The sequence below is a fragment of the Vitis riparia genome, chromosome 17 (genome assembly GCF_004353265.1).
Source record: "Vitis riparia cultivar Riparia Gloire de Montpellier isolate 1030 chromosome 17, EGFV_Vit.rip_1.0, whole genome shotgun sequence".
NCBI lineage: Eukaryota > Viridiplantae > Streptophyta > Magnoliopsida > Vitales > Vitaceae > Vitis > Vitis riparia.
This window is the reverse complement of record NC_048447.1, coordinates 12,899,320-12,923,161: the sequence shown is the minus strand read 5'-3', so window position 1 is coordinate 12,923,161 and position 23,842 is coordinate 12,899,320. Positions and strand designations below refer to the sequence as shown.

The window sequence follows — 23,842 nt, the reverse complement described above, 5'->3', positions numbered from 1 at the left end:
TATTTTTTATTTGATTAAAATACTAATATTCCTTTGCTTGAGCCTCATGTGACATATGCCCTATGGGATGATTGTGACATTAGATGTAGAGCAATAAAGTGAATAAAAATTACCACTCTATTATCATTTGTTGAAATACAAAAAGTAATTTTCCCTATATTTAAATAAATAGATAAATAGCTATCTAAATTTGTTAGATTTATAATAATGTTAACTGCACTTCAACGCTCCCTAAAATTAAGCCTTGAGATGGTTTGTGAGTCTTGTGATATAAACTTAGATAGGTGTAATTTAAAATTGGGACGATTGTGATATTAGATGTTATAAAAGGTTTGCCCTTATTTTTAAATGTTAGTTAATTGACAATATCACAATGAAGTAATCTTTGAGTCAAAGACGAGGGTTTGAGTTCAAGAGTATAAAAAAAACCTAGCTTAATGGTCAATAAATTTCAAATATACATTTTCAATATCACTTTTAATTTCTAGTGTCCCTTTTAATTAAAATAATTCTTTGAGGAGAAATATTTGATTAAAAGAAACATAACAACATCACATTTAGGAAAATAATTTCCATGTATTGAAAACCAGACATATAAACCCCCTTTTGGCATTTTATCTAATAATCACTTGATGTGAAAAGAAGGGATTAGAAAGTTGTTGAAAGGTACCTTTATTCTAAATCAATCGTATTCATGTTTTTAAAAGATGAAAATCTTTCTTCAAAATTTGTAGTTTGTAAGTAACTTTTAATCAAATAACCCTTTTCAAAATCTAAGTCAACAAGACATATAGGCCATTCAATTACACTTTTGATAATCAAGGCCATTTCAAAACCATGGATTTTTCAAAATCCTTGTGAAGGGAACACATAGACCATTAATTATAGCTTGAGAACAAAATTCCTTGAAGTTTCTGCTTCTATGTAAATCAGATTATGAGTGGCCATCGCTTCCCTGATAATCAAGAAATGAGCTTTCCATCAGGTTGCATTCAATGGAAAACCTTTGAATAAATATCACTCGTGAATCAGTCAAAAGGGTTGGGTAAATATCATAGTTTACTCCGAATTTTTCAAGCCAAAGTTGTTTGTATGCTATTGACTTGTAGCTCTCCCTGCAGGCCATGAAGGTGAATTTTCTATTCCATAATTAAGGTTACATTTTTTTCTGTTTATTTCTTTCTGACCGGCATGTTAAGAGAGATGCAAGAACTTCATATAAATCAAGCATACCCACCAGATGGCACTCAAGATCCACAGAGAAGCTGAGATAGAAGGAGATGGGAGAGGAAAACAAAGTGACGTTATATGGAATGTGGGCTAGCCCTTTCGTCAAGAGGGTTGAAATTGCCCTCAAAATTAAAGGCATACCTTATGAGTATGTAGAAGAAGATTTGAAAAACAAAAGCCAGTTGCTCCTCCAGTACAATCCTGTCCACAAAAAGGTTCCTGTACTTGTCCACAATGGAAAACCCATTGCTGAATCATTGGTCATCCTTGAATATATTGAAGAAACCTGGAAGAATGGTCCTAAAATTCTTCCTGAGGATCCCTATGAAAGGGCCAAAGTTCGCTTCTGGGCTAGCTTTATCCAGCAACAGGTGAGACAATCTGTATGCCTAGCAACTGTTTATTTCAATTCTTTCTCAATGGTTTAGGATCATTTGTATAACTGTGAGATTATATTGATATTCTTCACCATGGGGGTAAAGTGCTATAACAAAATTCAGTTCAGATTGATGTGCAAGTTTTTTCAGGCTGATGCAAGGACTAATGGTTAGTTACCTATTAACTGCAGTTTTTTGATAGCACGGTCCCAGCAGCAAAAAGCAGTGGGGAAGCGCATGAGAAAGCCATGAAGGAAATGTTTGAGAAACTGACTGTTTTTGAAGAGGGAATGAAGGACTTCTTTCCAAGTGGCACTCCTCATTTTGAAGATGAGAATATTGGTTTCCTGGACATTGTATTGTGTTCGCTGTTTGGCCCCCACAAAGCTCAAGAAGAAGCCCTTGGTCTGAAGATCATTGACCCAGAAAGGCATCCACTGGTATACTCTTGGGTGATAGCTTTGAATGAAGTACCAGCGGTGAAAGAGTCTCTTCCTCCTCATGACAAGATGGTGGCATTTATTCAGTTTCTTATGCGAAACGCCCCTCACTGATCTTCTGAAGCTTGAGTTATAGCTTGATATGGTGTGTCTGTGCAATGTTCTTTGACAGGTTTGCCTTTATAGTTCTAGTCACTTGTGGGGAATAAGCCATAGTTAGAGCCAAACAATTGTTTGGTTACGCTGATGGCCTTGTTTTATGTTGCTGGATCTTTCTAGATTTTGCTTCAATTTATTGCCAGAAAAAGCACTTTTCCTTGTTCTTGAATTAATACAGCTTTACTAAATAAAACAGAGAAAGAAGAGCTTGTCACTAGATCTTTTCTGCAGTAGGGATACTTAATAACAATATAAGGATGCTAATTACATTAAGCAATAAAAAATCACATTAATCACCTTTAATATATAGTGCCACTTTTTGTAGTAGTGACTCTATTCAATTTGCAGAGATCCATACCCTGTGAAGGCTGCCCTCTGACTTGTGGTTAAATAAATGCCACGGCAAAGGGGAGTCTTTATACAGGAGTTAAGCATGAACCGTGCTCCAAGGAGCAGTTGCAATTTAACTATGAAATCAACTTCATGAGCCATTATATTGCAAAGGGTTTCAATTTTCAACCCCTTTGTTGTGCGAAAGACGAGGGATTACATCTTCTATTTAGATTTTCCTTTGAATAAGAGCATGTTTGGAAGTGATTTTGAAAGAAAAAAAACTAAAAATGCTTTCTAATGCTTGAAAGCGCTCTAGTAAAATAATTGGATGTTTGATAAATTTTTGAAAATTGCTTTAAGAATCAAGAGATTCATTTGAAGCGATTCTCAAATAATTACTTAAAATGATTCCTAAACAATAACTTGATAAATGATTTTTCAAAAATGACTCTTTTTGTTACATAATACTGAGCCAAAAACTCCATTAAAAAACCTTCTTCTTTTTTTCTTTTTAATTCATAACACAAAAGGAAACGACTCTCTTTAAAAGCGTTTTTAATGGAAATTTTATTAATTAAAGCACCTCCAAAAGCTCCCATTTGTTTCTCAAGCACATGAAGCGGGAAATCTCCTAAAATAAACATCTAAAAAGCAAAAGAGTATTGTTTCTTAACTGCAGGACGCTGCAACCATCCCTAATTTTTTGCCTTGAAATGTTGAGAAAAACATTAGGTATAGTTTCTTGAACTACTTGTTAAAAATACTTCAATTAAGTCATGTACCTACATTGAAGTTTCATGTGAGAAGGTCGTTTGACATTATATAAATGAGTTGTTGATCCCTCTTTCCACTCATCTTAATCCTATGTACATGAATTTTATCATCATTTATACAAACATTAAGCACAGATTAAGGAGAGGAAAGATACAAGGTGACTTACTTTTACAACATAATTTTGTAAATAATTTAGGTAATACAAGCGAGTTTTGTGAATTTATTTTGGTTAGTTTAAAATAAAATTGAAAGATGTTATTTACTTGATCTTCTAACAGGCAATCCTTAAGTCAATGGTGAGAAACTGGGATTCCTAGACATTGTATTATGTTCGATATTTTGGAAAGAGCAAGAAGAAGTTCTTGGTATAAAGATCATTGAACAAGCAGCCTGTGGTGAAAGATGCTCTGCTGTTGGTTGTTCATCAGCTTAATAGACAGAGCTATTTTGCCTCCATGGCTCTTTGATTCAACTTCACTAATTAAAATCAGTAAAAGAAGACGTGTCTCTGAATCTTTTCCAGAGTGGGGACAGTTCTTAACCACACAGATCTATGAGTCCTCTCATGTTCAATTTGACAGTTGAAGATGGTGACAGCTTAACGTCCCATAAAGACTCCTTCAATGCATGTTAATAACAATTTCGTAGGCATTGCACTCAATGAGGTCCATGGTGCCATCACTACCAGTTTCTGTACTAGTGTCCTTCTGAACTAGCAGAGCACTGCTCCCTTAGAAGTGAGAATACCCTCCTTGATTTCTAGTCAACCAAATCCCACAATGAAGTGAGTCCTCAGCTCATTTGAGCTATAACTGAGCTCAGAGGAATCTTGAAATTTACTAACCATGAAATCAACTTCAAGGACCAGAAAACTGTTCTCAGCTGAATTAGGTAAATGTGATTGATTTCAGCTTCCTTAAGAAACAAGAAATTTTGGTCATTACATGATAAATGAGCTAATCCTTGATATGTTTTTAATAGAAAATCCGTAACATATGCACTTATTTTTAACCAGATAAAAGGAGTTAGTATACATCCCATATCCTATTATTAAGAGGCTGAAGAAATGGTCCAGCTGTGAATTGTTTAGATTTTAAGTTTGGTGACTTCTTAGAAACTTGGCAAACAAGTTAAGTGATATGCTGGAACTCTATATAAGGTGAGCATTCATAAGAATAAGCTCAAGATCCAAGAAAAAACTGAGAGGGACGTAAGGAGATGGCAGAGGAAAACCAAGTGAAGTTACATGGGATATGGGCTAGCCCTTAAGTTAAGAGGGTAGAAATGGCCCTCAAACTTGAAAGCATTCCCTATGAGTATGTGGAAGAAGATTTGAGGAACAAAAGCCAGTTGCTCCTCCAGTATAATCCTGTCCACAAGAAGGTTCCTGTACTCATCCACAATGGAAAACCCATTGCTGAGTCATTGATCATACTTGAATATATTGATGAAACCTGGAAGAATTTAATGGTCCTCCACTTCTGCCTCAGGATCCCTATAAAAGGGCCAAAGTTCGCTTCTGGGCCAGCTTTGTCCAGCAAGAGGTGAGAAAATAGTAGCCTATATTTGTATTCGTGCATGCTCATTATAGAATATATTCTAACTCCTGCATTGCATGACTTACCTTCCTGTTGTATAGAATAAGGGGCTTTTAAAATTGATTCTAATATATTTCATTTTCTTGCATATGGTTTAAGATTGGTGGTTTACTTACTTGCTAGATTGAATAGAACCCTGCTGTTGAAAAAACACTAAACACTAATCACTCTAAGAACTGAGAACATAATTGGAAATAAGCAGTGAGAAACCACAAAACATTCTGCATACACCATCAATCATGCTCTCTTGGGTGATTTAAAGGACATATAATCTAGAAGACTATGACCATAACATTTCCTTGAATGAAAATTTGACATAATAAATAAGATTTATAACTTAAAGATTGGAGAAACAATCTTGATAGGTGATAACATTACCTTGTAAGATTATGAACATCGATTTATGTGAAGTTTGCATGTAATTGATAGTAGGTCACGAACTTAAGTTTCGTTTCGTAATTATTTAAATAGGGAACTAGAGTAAAGTTGATTCTTTGTTGTGAGATGTTAAATTAACTTCATAATTAGATTATGAGGGAGCCAAAACTCTTATGGGGCCCAGTGGTCATTCCTCAAACTTATATACCTAGATGATATGGTTTATGAGGGTTGGATTGACCCTAGGTTCCCTTTTATGCATAAAGCCATTTTGGTAATTATGCAAGGTTTCATAGGACTTAGTGAATAAAGTCTCTAGATTGAACTAATTGATTAATTAAACATCTCTATTAGGTTAATTAATCAATTAAGACTCATTTTGGGCTAAATTGACCCAAACCCTTAGTGTACTCAAGTCACTTAAACCCAATTACGGAACCTTATAAATACCCTTTTAGGGGTTAGGGTTTTCATAACTTTTTAGAGTGTCGTCTTCCACTTCTAGAGAGAAGGGAGCCATAGCCTCATCCTCTTCCAAAGATGCACCCTTTAGAGTGTCAAGATAAAAGTTAGAACGATCAAGTCGAAGATCTTGGGTGTATGAGACTTTTAGATACTTCAAATGTCTTCTTCATTTTGTAGAATTGATTCAAGAACGTCCAAATCATAGGTAAAGTTTTCTAAAACACTATTATTTTAGATTCTAATATTAAAACTTGTATTTTTTGTTTTCATTGTTAGGATCTAATTAAGCCTTAGGAAGTTATTCATGCATCGAACCAAACTTGGGATAGGGAACAGAGTGATTCGAAATTTCCTATAGCAAGTTCTCAATGTGTTTAGTGAGTACAAATTTTGATAGTAGAGCTTTCAAAAAATTTTGATTGTAGATCTCTACAAGATGGGCTTTGCTTGGACTTTGTAGGCTTGAATAACATTGATTAAGAGTATGACTATTTAATTTCAAATTAAAGATGCTTCAAATTTGTTTTTCAAACCTTTAAACTTGTTTTTCAACTCATTAAAGGCTTGAAGAGCTTCTTTAATCCTCAAAGGCTTGAAATGCTTCTTAAATCCTTAAAACAAACTATCCCCAACTCTTTTAAAGTGTGAAAGTTTACAAATCTTAAAGTATGCCTATAGTATCCTAGTTCTTGAGTAAACTTGTGAAGTTCAATGCATGGGACTTGTAGGACCTATGAGTTCTTCTTTATAAGTTGTTTGCCACATGTCAAATGTGAAAAGATCTATTCTTTGTTCAACATGAATCTACTAAGGTTTTTTGTGTAAATTCTTGCTTATCTAAAAAAATAGACTTTTTTTTTATAAAAAAAAAAAGAAAATAAATAAAAATTGGAGCTTCATTGAACATAGAGGTTCACCAACAATTATAGTCAAGTTTGATGTGGCATCCCTTTGTCCTCATTAATGAAACTTTTGCCTCCACTCATGTCGTTTCAAGTTCTTTAAGAGATATATTTTCACTTACATTTTTCATTACATAAAATTCTATGTTTTGTGCTTATGTAGTCAATTCACTTGATTTATAGTAAGATGTGGTAAGTTCTCAATGCATTCAGTGTATACAAATTTTGATAGTAGAACTTTCCAAAAAAATTATTTTCAATTAAAACTTAAATTTGTTCATTTTTTTTATATGGTTAAAATTTGTGTACACAAATTTCTCTAAAATAGAAAAAATAGATGAGCAAATTGAAATATTTTATTGATTTAGAAAAATGTGAGTACAATTTCTAAGTATTGTGTTATTCTTCCTTTCTAGTATTGTTGGTTGAGGCTTATAAAAAATTCAACTTGGGTCTTGGTGTGACTTAGCCTTTAACATAACTTGAGATTTGCTATGTCTTGAACCTTTATGTATTTTGGATCTTGAGTTGACATAAACCTAAGCTTGTTTTAGTCCTTAACTTGACTTGGGCCTTGGTGTGGCTTGAATCTTAGCGGTCTCAAGCTCTAACTTGATTTGAGTCTTGATGTGGCTTGGGCTTCTAACTTGATTTAGGTCTTGCTAAGATTGGGCTTGAACTTGATTTGGATTTTGATTTAACTTAGGCTCAACTAGATTTGAGCTTTGGTGTGGCTTAGGCCTAAACCTTGACTAGACTGAATAATGTTGACTTAAAGTATGACTATGTGATCTTGGATTAGAGATACTATAAAATTGTTCCTCAAATTCTTGAATCTTTGAAAGCTTCTAGGCACTTGAATCTACGCTCTTTAGTGAGCGGATTGGTGGTTTTATTCCTAAGGAGCAAATTGGTAGATTTGTAGAACTTCAATGCACTTTATTACTTTTGACTTTATTCCTTTTTTAGTCCATTATCAAACTATTCTATTATTAGTGAAGGAGTTCTCTCAAGTCTGGATTTTAAACTCAAAGAATATGAAGCTTTTCAAGTCTTCAAAGATTCAAGAAAACCTTTATTTATAGGCCTAAATTATTATTATTATTATTATTATTATTATTATTATTATTATAGTTCTCTTTCATGATAATTATTCAAAATTAGTTTATTGATAATTATATTTTTATAATTATCAAAAACATTTAATTTATTTTTTATTTGATTAAAATACTAATATTCCTTTGCTTGAGCCTCATGTGGCACATGCCCTATTGGATGATTGTGACATTAGATGCAGAGCAATAAAGTGAATAAAAATTACCACTCTATTATCATTTGTTGAAATACAAAAAGTAATTTTCCCTATATTTAAATAAATAGATAAATAGCTATCTAAATTTGTTAGATTTATAATAATGTTAACTGCACTTCAACGCTCCCTAAAACTAAGCCTTGAGATGGTTTGTGAGTCTTGTGATATAAACCTAGATAGGTGTAATTTAAAATTGGGACGACTGTGATATTAGATGTTATAAAAGGTTTGCCCTTATTTTTAAATGTTAGTTAACTGACAATATCACAATGAAGTAATCTTTGAGTCAAAGACGAGGGTTTGAGTTCAAGAGTATCAAAAAAAGCTAGCTTAATGGTTAATAAATTTCAAATATACATTTTCAATATCACTTTTACTTTCTAGTGTCCCTTTTAATTAAAATAATTCTTTGAGGAGAAATATTTGATTAAAAGAAACATAACATCACATTTAGGAAAATAGCTTCCATGTATTGAAAACCGGACATATAAACCCCCTTTTGACATTTTATCTAATTGATGTGAAAAGAAGGATTAGAAAGTTGTTGAAAGGTACCTTTATTCTAAATCAATCGTATTCATGTTTTTAAAAGATGAAAATCTTTCTTCAAAATTTGTAGTTTGTAAGTAACTTTTAATCAAATAACCCTTTTCAAAATCCAAGTCAACATGACATATAGGCCATTCAATTACACTTTTGATAATCAAGGCCATTTCAAAACCATGGACTTTTCAAAATCCTTGTGAAGGGAACACATAGACCATTAATTATAGCTTGACAACCAAATTCCTTGAAGTTTCTGCTTCTATGTAAATCAGATTATGAGTGGCCATCGCTTCCCTGATAATCAAGAAATGAGCTTCCCATCAGGTTGCATTCAATGGAAAACCTTAGAATAAATATCACTCATTAATCAGTGAAAAGGGTTACGTACATATCATAGTCTACTCCGAATTTTTCAAGCCAAAGTTGTTTGTATGCTATTGACTAGTAGCTCTCCCTGCAGGCCATGAAGGTGAATTTTCTATTCCATAATTAAGGTTACGTTTTTTTCTGTTTGTTTCTTTCTGACCGGCATGTTAAGAGAGATGCAAGAACTTCATATAAATCAAGCATACCCACCAGATGGCACTCAAGATCCACAGAGAAGCTGAGATAGAAGGAGATGGGAGAGGAAAACAAAGTGACGTTATATGGAATGTGGGCTAGCCCTTTCGTCAAGAGGGTTGAAATTGCCCTCAAAATTAAAGGCATACCTTATGAGTATGTAGAAGAAGATTTGAAAAACAAAAGCCAGTTGCTCCTCCAGTACAATCCTGTCCACAAAAAGGTTCCTGTACTTGTCCACAATGGAAAACCCATTGCTGAATCATTGGTCATCCTTGAATATATTGAAGAAACCTGGAAGAATGGTCCTAAAATTCTTCCTGAGGATCCCTATGAAAGGGCCAAAGTTCGCTTCTGGGCTAGCTTTATCCAGCAACAGGTGAGACAATCTGTATGCCTAGCAACTGTTTATTTCAATTCTTTCTCAATGGTTTAGGATCATTTGTATAACTGTGAGATTATATTGATATTCTTCACCATGGGGGTAAAGTGCTATAACAAAATTCGGTTCAGATTGATGTGCAAGTTTTTTCAGGCTGATGCAAGGACTAATGGTTAGTTTCCTATAACTGCAGTTATTGGATAGCTTGGTCTCAGCAGCAAAAAGCAGTGGGGAAGCGCATGAGAAAGCCATGAAGGAAGCGTTTGAGAAACTGACTGTTTTTGAAGAGGGAATGAAAGGCTTCTTTCCAAGTGGCACTCCTCATTTTGAAGATGAGAATATTGGTTTCCTGGACATTGTATTGTGTTCGCTGTTTGGCCCCCACAAAGCTCAAGAAGAAGCCCATGGTCTGAAGATCATTGATCCAGAAAGGCATCCACTGGTATACTCTTGGGTGACAGCTTTGAATGAAGTACCAGCGGTGAAAGAGTCTCTTCCTCCTCATGACAAGATGGTGGCATTGATTCAGTTTCTTAGGCGAAATGCCCCTCACTGATCTTCTGAAGCTTGAGTTATAGCTTGATATGGTGTGTCTGTGCAATGTTCTATGACAGGTTTGCCTTTATAGTTCTAGTCACTTGTGGGGAATAAGCCATAGTTAGAGCCAAACCATTGTTTGGTTACGCTGATGGCCTTGTTTTATGTTGCTGGATCTTTCTAGATTTTGCTTCAATTTATTGCCAGAAAAAGCACTTTTCCTTGTTCTTGAATACAGCTTTAGTAAATAAAACAGAGAAAGAAGAGCTTGTCACTAGATCTTTTCTGCAGTAGGGATACTTAATAACAATATAAGGATGCTATTACATTAAGAAATAAAAAGTCAGCCTGATTTCCTAAGAACACTCTTTATATGCACATTAATCACCTTTAATATATAGTGCCACTTTTTGTAGTAGTGACTCTATTCAACTTGCAGAGATCCATACCCTGTGAAGGCTGCCCTCTGACTTGTGGTTAAATAAATGCCATGGCAAAAGGGAGTTTTTATACAGGAGTTAAGCATGAACCATGCTCCAAGGAGCAGTGGCAGTTCAACTATGAAATCAACTTCATGAGCCATTATATTGCAAAGGATTTCAATTTTCAACCCCTTTGTTCTGCGAAAGACGAGGGACTAACTCTTCTATTTAGATTTTCATATGAATAAGCATGTGTTTGATAGTAATTCTAAAAAGTGTTTCTAACATTTATAACACTTAAAAATTTTTATCCTTCGAGTATTAAAAAGACTGAAAACATTTTTTAAAATTATTAATAAACACACTCTTAAAACTCATTTGATAGTGATTTTAGGAAATACTTTTAATATATATAATACTTAAAAAAATTTATCATTCAAATATTAAAAATGTTAAAAATGCTTTCTAAAATTACTTCTAAACGTACTTTAAGAATATGTTTGAAAGTGATTTTGAAAGAAAAAAAAAACTAAAAGTGATTTCTAATGCTGGAAAGTGCTTTGGTAAAATAATTGGATGTTTGATAAATTTTTTTAAATCGCTTTAAGAATCAAGAGATTCATTTGAAGTGATTCTTGAATAATTACTTAAAATAATTCCTAAACAATAACTTGATAAATGATTTTCCCAAATGACTCTTTTTGTTACATAATATTGAGCCAAAAACTCCATTAAAATACCTTTTTTAATGGAGTTCGCTTCTGGGCCAGTTTTTTCCATCAACAGGTGAGAAAATTTGAGAAAAGTACATATCCTAGTCTCGATATCACCCTCATTCTTGACCAGAAAATTGTTAACCATTGGCTAGCCCTTTCCATTAAAAAACAATTGACTTCTAAATCTGATTCAATGGCTAACACTGAAATTTTTTCTTGAAGTGCAGTTGTTTGAGGATATGGGTCGAGTAATCACATCTGATGGAGAAGCACAAGAGAAAGCCACAAAGGACTTGTTTGAGAAGCTGACAGTTTTGGAAGAGGGAATAAAGGAATTCTTTCCAGGGGGCACTCCTTCCATTAATGGTGAAATTTTGGGACTCCTGGACATTCTAATGTGTGCATTATTTGGTCCGTACAAAGCTCATGAAGAAGTCCTGGGAATGAAGATGATCGACCCAGAAAGGAACCCACTGTTATTCTCATGGGTGATGGCTATAACGGAGCTACCTGTGGTGAAGGAGTCAACCCCTCCTCATGAGAACCTCGTGGCCCTTGTTCAGTTTATCAGACAGAATGCTCTTCAGTCCTGTGTGGCTTGACCACCTAATAATGCGGAGTTTGTGCCTTGCGCTGATTAGTCTTCTTCTGTGTGGCCCTTCCATCCGTGTAGAGTAAGTGACAGCAGAAACCCCAGGATCTTAGCGGGTTCTGCCGACCAAGGCTAGCCTTTATGTTTTTGGATTTTGCTTGTAGCAGAACACAAACACACCTTTGTCTCATCCACTTGGTTCAAATACAAGAAACTTTTTTAGAAGAGGGCATTTTCCACTTTCCTTTCCACTCAGAAATAGCAATTTGCAGTACAGGAAGCTCATATTTTGCTTAATATCCCAGAGTCCCAACGAATAAACCTCCATGATTGTGCTCCACAACAGCTAAAACCAAATCCTCATAGTGCCATATATTAAGCCTAAGCAGAGGCACATTATTTCTTTAACCATTATAAATTCGGACTTCAATCTCAACCACAAAACTTGTTACTAAACAATTCATGGTTATAGTTTTATTTTCTCCTTGAAGAAGCTGCACTTCTTTCCGGACTTGTATACAAAGATGTCACCACAAACAATAAGACTGATGCTGGTGTCACACTATACGAACAATTCAGTACAACATTATGATGAAGACTTAATACTTTCATTCAAATTTGAAAGCAGACATCTCATGATAATTTTGTGCAGAAATCAATATCTGTTCAAAGTCAAAAATTCTTTCACGCAGATAAAATTGAGAATCTCTGTAATCTAGCTCTTTCATGCCTGTTTCTTTAACGATCTTTGGCTCTGCCACCAAGAAGGCTTAAATGATCCTACAAATCGTTTTGAATGTATTACAGTTGTTCATTTCCCAGTTCATGAAGCTTTATGTGCCAATGCCAACTCCAAATCTCAGAGTTCTTCTACCAGATAAAATTAGGCATTTGGAGCACCATATACTATGCAAAAATCAACAGCGTGAATATTTATTTCTGTATTTTTTTATGTGACATGTAGCGGACTGCAACCAACACAGTAAAATAAAAATATTGTAGAAGAAGCACAAAGGAGATAGGACCTCAACACACACTAATGGAAAAATGCTCGAGCTCAGAGTGGATATAGGTTAGGTCAATGTCGCCCACATCGATTAAGATACGGCATTGAGAAGCTTACACAATGACCAAAGTATAAATAACCTTTCATCTCTGAGGATCATCAGCCTTGGATGCTAAACCACAGGCGAGCCATACAGAGAAACCACTTGAGTTAAATAAGGATGAGCTTGATCACAAACCCATTTGACCAATTAGAGATCCATTTTTCATTTTTAATTATTATCATTAATCCAATGGGAGACAAACAGCCGCTAACATTCATGTAGAAGTTAGGTCGTGTAGCATACCCCTTGGATCCGCCTTCCAGTACTGGGAAACTTGAGCTGACTTGCTCCTTTCTTGGTGTCCGGTTCCCCAGCCTTTTATCTAAATTTCAAGCATTCTGAATGATATGAGAAAAAACCCTAAACTTAAATTTGAAATTGAGCAAAAAGAAAGAAGAAAATCAAAACCATCTTATTTTTATCTTTTTCATTAAATTAGTAAATTCAAGTATCAAAATACAGTCTTTTTCTTAATCACATCGGATAAGAATATAACATTTCATTCCTACTCTCCTTTTATTGGCCTACGAACTCGAAGCCCTTTTTCTTTTTGTCCATCGGATACATAAATCTTTTCCACATTATAAAGGTTTAAGTGAAATCTATTCTAATTTTAAGTAATTTTCAGAATGAGTTATAATTAACTTGTAAGATTTGTGTTCTTTGAATTTTCAACTCGGACAATCCTTCTTTCCGCCCTAACATTTCTTAGGTTAAACCATTTATTTGGCTTATGAGTTTACCCTATTTCATATTTAATATCCTCCAACATCTCCACCGGTCATCTTGTAAAAGAATAGAGTACTAATGTTAATAAAATTAAAACATTTATATGCATATAATCGGCATTCTTCTAAAAGAATAGATTATTAATATCAATAAAATTAAAATTTATGTATTAACATTCCAGGTTCTCATATCCACCCAAAATTAAACATATTTTACACGGCACTAACTCTCCATCATCCCTTTTATGACTTTGATACATGCAAAAAGAAAGGTAAGAAATGTGAATAAAGTGTGAATAAAAAAAGCATTTCTAAATGCATGACAAGATTTCCTAACATGTTATTGAAATGTTTTTATTTTTATTATTTTATTTTATTTTATTTTTAATAAGAAATTTGATATGATCTTGGGAAACTAGTTTATTATCATATTTTGGTAAAAATTAATATGATTATTCATAAATTATTATGAATAATAAATATAATGCCCTTGAGAACAAGATTATATCCATTAATATTAATTTGCACAGTAGAATTATTCAATATATGATAGTTGTGGTATTTCTCGTCTTAATAAATATTTATTTTTTCAATATTTATTATTGATAAAATTAACTGATAGTTAACCTTTCATTTAAGAGAATTTTATCTATTGGGTAAAGGCTTTAAAAACAATTTCTCAACAAATAATTTTTTTAAAACTATTTTCAAACTCAAATTCCATTTAGAAACAAAAATTAATTGAGAATTCAAATATATAATTCAGTAAAGATAAAGGTATTTTGCATCTCAACAACTTTTAAAATATTTTCTATTTTTTTAAAAGAATTTAAAGTATTTTCCATCTTTTTAATTTATTTAGTACATTTTACAAAATTATGATAGAAAATATCCTAAATTTGTTATATTTAGTAATTTTTCAGAACAAATTTTTAAAAATTATTTTTCATTAAAAATTTGGCAAGCATATTTTTAAAATAAAAAATATATAGTTTCTATTTCACAAAATAACAATTACCAAATAAACATTAAAAGTATATAAAAATATTGACATTAGAGATCTAAAGTCTCTTTTGTCAAATAACCTAACCCTGTTTTTCTCTTTTATCCTTTTTTTAATAATGACTGTCTAATGGCTAATTCCAAATATGAAATTCAAAAAATGGGGGAGCTTTGGAGGCTGGATTGGCACCTGACAATGAACCATACCCAACAGCTCTGCAGTTCTGTGTTGACAAACTGTAAGACCCTCAAGAACCTCAGGCAAGTCCACTCCTATGTATGACAGTTCATAACCACACAGATCTATGAGTTCACTTCTCATGTTCAGTTTGAGAGTTGAAGATGGTAACAGCTTAATCTCCATAAAGACTGCTTCTATGCATGTTAATACCCTTCTAACAATTTCCTAGGCATTGCACTCAATGAGGTCGATGGTGTCATCACTACCAGTTTCTGTAGTAGTGTGTGTGCTTCTGAACTTGCAGAGCTCTGCTCCCTAAGAATACCCTCCTTGATTTCTAGTCAACCAAATCCCACGATGAAATGAGTCCTCACAGCATTTGAGCTGCAACCGAGCTCAGAGGAATCAATGAAATTTACTAACCATGAAATCAACTTTAAGGACCATGAAACAAGAACCAGAAAACTCTTTTTCAGGTGAATTAAGTAATTGTGATTGATTTCAGCTTCCTTAAGAAACAAGCAATTCGGATCATTACATGATCAATGAGCTAATCCTAGGTATATTTCTAATGGAAAATCCATAACTGACGCACTTATTTTTACCAGATAAAAGGAGTTAGTATACATCCTGATATCCTTTTATTAAGAGGGCGACTTCTTAGAAACTTGATAAACAAGTTAAAGTGATATACTGGAACTCTATATATATCAGTCTATCATTCAGAAGAATAAGTTCAAGGTCCAAGAAAAAACTGAAAGGGACGGAAGCAGAAGGCAGAGGAAAACAAAGTGAAGTTACAAGGGATATGGGCTAAGCCCTTATGTAAAGAGGGTAGAAATGGCCCTCAAACTTGAAAGGCATTCCCTATGAGTATGTGGAAGAGGATTTGAGGAACAAAAGCCAGTTGCTTCTCCAGTATAATCCTGTCCACAAGAAGGTTCATGTACTCATCCACAATGGAAAACCCATTGCTGAGTCATTGATCATCCTTGAATATATTGATGAAACCTGGAAGAATGGTCCTCCCCTTCTGCCTCAGGATTCCTATGAAAGGGCCAAAGTTCGCTTCTGGGCCAGCTTTGTCCAGCAAGAGTTGAGAAAATAGGAGCCTATATTTGTATTCGTGCATGCCCATTATAGAATATATTCTTACTCCTGCATTACATGAATTACCTTCCAGTTGTATAGAATAAAGGGCTTTAAAAATTGATTCTAATATATTTCATTTTCCTGCATATGGTTTAGGATTGGCAGTTACTTAAACAGCTAGATTGAATAGAATCCTGCCGTTGAAAAAACACTAAAAACCAATCACACTATGAACTGAGAACATAACTGGAAATAAGCAGTGAGAAACCACAAAACAACCTGCATACACCATCAAGGTTGATGTTGCCTTTCCTGTCCCTGAAACCACTGATGGTCTAGCTCAGTTGGGCTCTGCCTATGGAATTGCAGGGGCAACCTGCTGAAGCCAGTGGTGCAGCTTAGTGGAGGCGCAGCAATGTCAATCTCTATGATGGACATTCTGCATACAGAAACATAGGTTTTTAGGCTGATACAAGGACTAATGATTATGAGTGCAATTGTTTGAGAACATGCTCTTAGTGATCAAAAGTGATGGGAAAGCACAAGAGAAAGCCATCAAGGTAGTGTTTGAGAAACTGAAGTTGTTTGAAGAGGGTATGAAGGATTTCTTTCAAGGTGACACTCATCATATCGATGGTGAGAATATGGGATTCCTAGACATTGTGCTGTGTTCATGATTTGGTGCCTACAAAGCTCAAGAAGAAGCCCTTGGTGTAAAGTTCATCGACCCAGAAATATATCCACCGGTATACTCATGGGTGACAGCTTTGACAGAGCTAGCTGTGGTGAAAGAGTTTCGACCTCCTCATGAGAAGCTGGTGGAGATCCTTCAGTTTGTTAGACAGAGTGCCCTCCAATCTTCTGCAGCTTGAGCAGTGGTTAAGGAAGGTGTCTATTTGAGGTCCTTGAGCCGATCTTCACCTCTCTGGTGCTTTTAACTAGTGTGAAAATAAGCAGCAGTCAGCTTGTTGGTTTCTGTTGATGGCTTAGTTTCTACCTTCAGCTCACGGGATTTTGCTTGTAATAAGGCCAATGGCAACCTCCATTTAATAATTTTCGTGTCAATATAGTAAAGGTGCTTCCTCAAAAAGACATATTTTTCCTTTTCTTGAATTGAACTTCAATAATATAACCAGTAAAGAAGATTCATCATTTGAATCTTTTCCAGAGAGCAACAGTTAAATAACTTGCAATTTGAGACATGAGGATGCTAATTTCAGTACAACAATCAGCCTGCTTCCCATCAGAACTTGCCTCTACACATGGTAATCATCTTTTGACAATTTCCTAGAGGTTGAACTCTATGAGGACAGTCATACTTAGTAGCGCTCCTTTAAGTATTTAGTCTCTGCTCCTTCAAAAATCCTCCTTGAATTCTAGCCGTGAAGATGTCAAACAAAGCAAGTCTATGCATGACTTGATTGAGTACCAAGTTTGGAAGAGCAGGTGCTATTCACTAACCATGAAATCATCTTCAAGAGCCAAGATAGTGCAAGAGGTTTTGACTTTGAAGCCCTAAGCTGTGCAGGGGAAAATGAGGGACTACACTTTAAGGCCAGATATCCTTTGACAAGATTGAACCAGAGCAATCTATCAAAATTTGGCACATGCAAAATCAAATCAAACAGAAGTTTTAAAATTTGTGGCCCATTTTAAAATATTATTTTCCCTAAAATAAATGAAATGTGGGGATACATCTCTTATGAAGGAACTACCCATATCTATGTGTGACAATTTTCCTTGGTGTGATAACTACATGATGTAAGGACCCCTCCCCCTGATGACACATGACGCGCATCGCTATCCGGAGCAACTCCATCCGGACTCCCCAAGAAGACACGTGGCGCGTTCCCCTATCCGGACTCCCCATGGGAGGCACACGGCACTCGCGAGCGTCATGCCCGGACGGTAGTATATCCTACCCGGATATATTGTCCGGATCATTGACCGTAGAGAGCAAGCCTTGCTGAGTCATCCCCGACAGCCTGTCACAGCCCACGTTCCGCCACCTGCAGAACGAAAGGACAGGAATGGCAAGTCGCCTCCCACGATCTCTAACAACCGCCTGCAGGGTGATGATGACTTTACCACCACCTTGAGGACATCATGACGAGCCAAAAAGTCTTCCCACTATTAAAGAGGGAGGCAAAGCTTCTGACATTATATAAAAGGACTTTCACACAAGGAAGAAGGTAAACTTGTGATCCCTAAAAAAAAGGCTGACAGCTTAATCTCTGGAGTCATGGCTAACAAAACCATCGGAGGGCGTGTCCGGACACCCTGTCCGAACATCTTTTGCAGGGACAACTGAGCCAGAACTCAATCTTGGTTGACAGTGTGCGTCCACTTGGCAACAACGTGGATCCCTGGGACGAAAGACATCAACACATGAGACATTTTTTCTTGGTGTGATAACTACCCTTAATCTTCTTTGATGGTAAGAACAAAAAAAGGGTAGAGATATGTTGCATTCATTTCATAGGGATAAGAGTCTCTACTCTACAAGAATAGGTCTTGAGTTACATCGATGCATGGGCATAAGGTTTTGAAAGGACTTGCCAATCAGATTCACACAAAATAGGGATTCATTGGCTAGACCTTTCAAGACCTTATGTTCATACACCAATGGAACTCACAGTCTATTCTTTTAGACTAGAGACACTTATCCCTCTGGAATTAATACAGCATATCTCTACGTTTTTTTCTTCTTACCATCAGAGAAGATAAGGGTAGTTATCACACCAAGAAAAAAATGTCTTACTCTTAGTAGATATGGGTAGTTACCCTATAAGATACGTATCCTTAGGTTTAATTTATTTTTAGGGAAAATAATATTTTTAAATGGGTCACAAATTTAAAACCTTTTATTTTATTTTATTTTTATTAAAATAAAAAACCGTTTCCAACATTAATCATGTCAATACAATGTCAATGTATCCTATAGATGATCACTAGAATGACACTTATAACTGAAAATTCGCAGAAAATAATTCGTAGTCCAAAATTCTTACACCTTACCCCAAACGTCAAATATGGCTGCTGAATTCAGGCTGCTGAATGAAAACTAGCATGTTTTTCCCTTTTCCTAATTGTTCAAAGACTGTTGAAATCTCAGAGTTTGGGCAAAATATTTCTGAAATCCTTGTCCAAAATCCCATTTCCTTCTCTGCCCAAACCAGGTCTAAGTAAGAAGGATCTAGAAATAATATATACAAGCAATCAAGAAGCCTTGCTTGTAGTGTGAACAATGCTTCTGGAGAATCCAGACTTTTGCTTGCTTTATGTTTCTCCTGCCATTTTTTTTCCTTAGTCAACGTGAAAAACAGGGCGACAGGGATGTTGCCTTTTGTTTATTGTTTCCCGTGGGATACTTTCAGAATTATGAAAGTCACAAATATATTTGACCATGTATTCTTGAGCTTCAAGAAATTGGGCTTCGTTATATGATCAATGAGATCATCCTAAGCATATTCAAATGTTTACTTCAATACAAATATCACATTATGATTTGGTTGCCAGATCAGGGAAAAGCAAGGCAAGCTAAAGAGATAAGGTTGAAATTCTATTCAATGGTTCCCCAAGCATGACCTCGAGATTCATCACATTTGAGAGAGATGGAAGAGGAAAACCAAATTAAGCTACATGGAATGTGGGGTAGCACTTTCACTAAGAGGGTAGAGCTGGCCCTCAAACTTAAGGGCATACCCTATGAATATATTGAAGAAGATTTGAGCAACAAGAGCCAATTGGTCCTCAAGTACAATCCTGTTCACAAGAAGGTTCCTGTCCTTGTTCACAATGGAAAACCCATCATTGAGTCTCTCATCATTCTTGAATATATCGATGAAACCTGGAAGAATGCTCCCCGGTTGCTGCCTGATGACCCCTATGAAAGAGCCAAAGTTCTCTTCTGGGCCAGTTTTCTCCATCAACAGGTGAGAAAATTTGAAAAAAGTACATATCCTTGTCTCAAGATCACCCTCATTCTTGACCAGAAAATTGTTAACCATTGGCTAGCCCTTTCCATTAAAAAATAATTGATTTCTAAATCTGATTCAATGGCTAACACTGAAATTTTTCTTGAAGTGCAGTTGTTTGAGGATATGGGTCGAGTAATCACATCTGATGGAGAAGCACAAGAGAAAGCCACAAAAGACTTGTTTGAGAAGCTGACAATTTTGGAAGAGGGAATGAAGGAATTCTTTCCAGGGGGCACTCCTTCCATTAATGGTGAAAACATGGGACTCCTGGACATTCTAATGTATGCATTATTTGGTCCGTACAAAGCTCATGAAGAAGTCCTGGAAATGAAGACGATCGACCCAGAAAGGAACCCACTGTTATTCTCATGGGTGATGGCTCTAACGGAGCTACCTGTGGTGAAAGAGTCAACCCCTCCTCATGAGAAGCTCGTGGCCCTTGTTCAGTTTATCAGAGAGAATGCTCTTCAGTCCTGTGTGGCTTGACCACCTAATAATGCGACAAATGGAGTTTGTGCCTTGCGCTGATTAGTCTTCTTCTGTGTGGCCCTTCCATCCGTGTAGAGTAAGTGACAGCAGAAACCCCAGGATCTTAGCGGGTTCTGCCGACCAAGACTAGCCATTATGTTTTTGGATTTTGCTTGTAACAGGGCACAAACACAACTTTGTTTCACCCACTTGGTTCAAATATAAGAAATTTTTTTAGCAGAGGGCATTTTCTACTTTCCTTTTCCACTCAGAAATAAGGAGACTGCTGAGTTATATATGGTGCATCGGCTCATCAATTTGCAGTACAGAAAGCTAATATTTTTCTTAATATCCCAAGAGAATTCTGAACTCTACCCTGCAATCTCCCTTGACAGAGCCAAAGAAAAGACCTTGAAGTGCAGGCCTCTGCTCCCAGAGTCCCAAGTAATAGACCTCCACGATTGTGCTCCACAACGCTAAAACCAATTTCTCATTGTGCCATATATTAAGCCTAAGCAGCAGCACATCATTTCTTTAACCATTATAAACTAGGACTTCAATCTCAACCAAAAAGCTTCTTTACTAAACCATTCATGGTTATAGTTTTATTTTCTCCTTGAAGAAGCTGCACTTCTTTCCGGACTTGTACACAAAGATGTCACTGCATATGATCAGACTGATGCTGGTACCACACAATAGGACCAATTGATCAATACAACATTATGATGAAGGCTTCAACCTCAACTGGAAGCTGGCAAAGTACCTCAGCTTAATTTAAACCAAAATAAGCCGCATAATCAAATGGCCAAACCTCTCTTGAATAATCACATGAACAATCTCCTATTGAAGTTCTTTCCCACTGCCACCTTCTCAACTCCTTCCAGGGTGTCTGCCTCTGGAAATATACACCCACTGCATCGAGTCACATATAAGAAACTGATAAAACCAAGCAGGGCCTAGATGCAAACAAAATCTACTATATCACTCCTATTAAGATGGAGAAAGGCACCACAATGGCCAACACTGAGTCATGAACAAACCCTCCTTTCAAATCGGGAAAGATTTACCTACAAGATGAGTGCCACAATGCCAGAGTCATCTCAATCCTCTCAATCCACTAGTGCTTCACAAGAAAAAACGAATTGACAGTAATGTAACACTGGGAAAACTTCAATTCAGGACAATGTGCTTCACGACATCCAAGAAAAGTTGTAGATAAGTCAAAACCCCATGCAAGGATATCTAAAATTAGAAAGTAAAATGGCATAAACAAGTACTTTCATTCAAATTTGAAAGCAAACTTCTCATCATAATTTTGTGCACAAACCACTATTTGTTTGAAGTAAAAAATTCTTTCATGCAACGGGATTAGTGATGGGCTATGGGATTGGGTCATAGATCCCCAAAAAATCTCATAATTATAGTTTCATCACATATGTCATTGTGAGTTTTTCAGATCAGATCAAATTGAATTCGAATCACCAAACTTTAATAAAATATATCGTAATTGCTCATTTCCTGGTTCATAATGCTTTAAGTGCCAACTCCAAAAATCTCATAGTTCTTTTACAGCAGATAAAACTAATTAGGCATTTGGAGCACCATATACTATGCAAATATCGACAGAGTGAATATTATTTCTGTGGTTTTTTTTATGCGATAAGTAGTGGACTGCAACCAACATAGAAAAATAAACATATGTTGTAGAAGTCTAGAAGAAGCACAGAGGAGATAGGAGCTCAGCACACACTAATGGAAATGCTCGAGTAGGTTAGGTCAATGTCGTCAATATCCATTAAGTTCCGGCATTGAGAAGCTTACACAACGCCAAAGTAAAAACTAACCTTTCATCTCGGAGGTTCATCAGCCTTCGATACTAAACCACATGGCAGCCACACGTAGTATGATTCATTAAAAACAAGGTAAGAAACGTGATCCGTAAATAAATTGTGAACAAGAAGGATTTCCAATTACATGAAGAGACTTCCTAGCAAGTCATAATTTTCTTAAACTACATTTTCAAAAATTGAAATGACTTTTTATTTTATTTTTTACATTATTATAATCGATTATCGAAATTATAAGGTGAAAACTAATATAGTTAAAAATGAATTAATATGAATAATAATTATATTGTCTTGCAATTAAGATTATATCTATTAATAATAATTTGAAGGGATATATAATTTATGATAGTTGTTGCATTTTTCGTCTTAATAAACATTTTTCCTTTTCAATGTTAATAGTTGATATAATTAACCAATCAATCAATGCATAGGAGAGAATTTTATCTATTAAGTAAAGCTTTTAAAAATAATTTCTCAAAAAAATAAGAGTCTTGGCCATGTTTTCTAATAATTGTTTTTAAAAATTATTTATAAGTTAAAAAAATAGAATTTTATAAAAATAAAAGTGTTTGACATGTTGCTTTTTAAAAATAAAAAAACAATTAAAAATAAAAATATATTTAGATAAGTTGTTTTTAAAAATAATTTTATTTTGATTTTTTTAAAAAATTGTAAATTTAATTCAAGTCTTATTATATATATATATAAATATGTTTTAGTAAAACATGAATAGTAATATTATAATAAAATCAAAAATTACTTTTTATAGTATATGTTAAAAACAATGTATATTAACATCTTTGCAAAAATATAATTGATTTTTTATTATTTAAAATGAATAATAATAATTGTTAATAATATCTTATTTAAAATGAATAATCAATAAAATTTAACTTTTTACAACCAAATTTTTCATTATATGTATATAACTAATAACGAATAAAGTTTAACTTTTTTAACATATAAATGAATTAATGTTTTTTTTATTATATATATACATTTAGTTCTTAATCAGGAACATGATATTTGCAAATGGTTTGATTTAAAATGTAATTAATTGGATTGGTTTTTTGAATTTTAAATGATTCTTAAAAATTAAAAGATGTTACTTAATTTGGAATATATTTACCTAGTGAGAAAATTCAAAAAATATAGTTGTATAGAAACAGTAAATTCATAGCTCATAAGATATCAATTTTCGTTTATTGTTTTTATAGCGATTAAACCTATTTTAAAAGTTTTAACTTGTGTTTAAAAAAATTGTAAACCCATGAATAAATTCAATACAAATGTTGACTTGATTTGAAGCTCATTTCTTCCATGATGAAATTAATAAAAATATAATTATATGCCGAGAAAAATAATAAAATCATTATAAACCAATTTTTATTCATAATAGGTTCACTATTTAACTTTTAAATTATTTTTAAGCATTATTGGAGTGTTAATGAGTCTAACTTGAATTTTATTTGTCTAATGAAAAAAAAAATCACAAAAATATAATTTTATGCATAAGAAAAACAAGTCATTTTAAGTCAATTTTTGTCCATACATTTTTTTTTTTTGTATTAATTGGATTATTATTTGAGCTTTAAATTATTTTTAAAAATTATTAAACTCGTTATTGAATCCAACACACTTAACTTGGATTTTATTTGCCTAATGAAAAAAATATGATCATATGCAAAGAATAATATAGTCAAGGTATTCA

General features: G+C 34.4%; 4 protein-coding genes and 1 pseudogene across 4 annotated transcripts; all 5 read left to right on the top strand.

The window, feature by feature from the left end:
• The first annotated feature begins 1,241 nt into the window (after positions 1-1,241).
• LOC117905024 (glutathione S-transferase U9-like) lies at positions 1,242-2,375 on the top strand. The gene is made up of 2 exons (XM_034817884.1): positions 1,242-1,601; positions 1,799-2,375. The coding sequence occupies exons 1-2, from the start codon at positions 1,281-1,283 to the stop codon at positions 2,159-2,161; spliced, it is 684 nt and encodes a 227-aa protein (XP_034673775.1). The 5' UTR covers positions 1,242-1,280; the 3' UTR covers positions 2,162-2,375.
• A 6,703-nt stretch (positions 2,376-9,078) lies between these two features.
• Positions 9,079-10,271, top strand: LOC117905009 (glutathione S-transferase U9-like). The gene is made up of 2 exons (XM_034817863.1): positions 9,079-9,454; positions 9,651-10,271. Exons 1-2 carry the CDS (start codon positions 9,134-9,136, stop codon positions 10,011-10,013), a joined length of 684 nt encoding a protein of 227 aa, XP_034673754.1. The 5' UTR covers positions 9,079-9,133; the 3' UTR covers positions 10,014-10,271.
• An 893-nt stretch (positions 10,272-11,164) lies between these two features.
• LOC117904109 (glutathione S-transferase U9-like) lies at positions 11,165-11,743 on the top strand. Its single transcript, XM_034816627.1, has 2 exons — positions 11,165-11,185; positions 11,360-11,743. Exons 1-2 carry the CDS (start codon positions 11,165-11,167, stop codon positions 11,732-11,734), a joined length of 396 nt encoding a protein of 131 aa, XP_034672518.1. The 3' UTR covers positions 11,735-11,743.
• A 2,980-nt stretch (positions 11,744-14,723) lies between these two features.
• LOC117904108 lies at positions 14,724-16,708 on the top strand (annotated as a pseudogene).
• A 2,624-nt stretch (positions 16,709-19,332) lies between these two features.
• Positions 19,333-20,531, top strand: LOC117904997 (glutathione S-transferase U9-like). Its single transcript, XM_034817850.1, has 2 exons — positions 19,333-19,771; positions 19,928-20,531. The coding sequence occupies exons 1-2, from the start codon at positions 19,451-19,453 to the stop codon at positions 20,300-20,302; spliced, it is 696 nt and encodes a 231-aa protein (XP_034673741.1). The 5' UTR covers positions 19,333-19,450; the 3' UTR covers positions 20,303-20,531.
• The last annotated feature ends 3,311 nt before the right edge of the window (positions 20,532-23,842 follow it).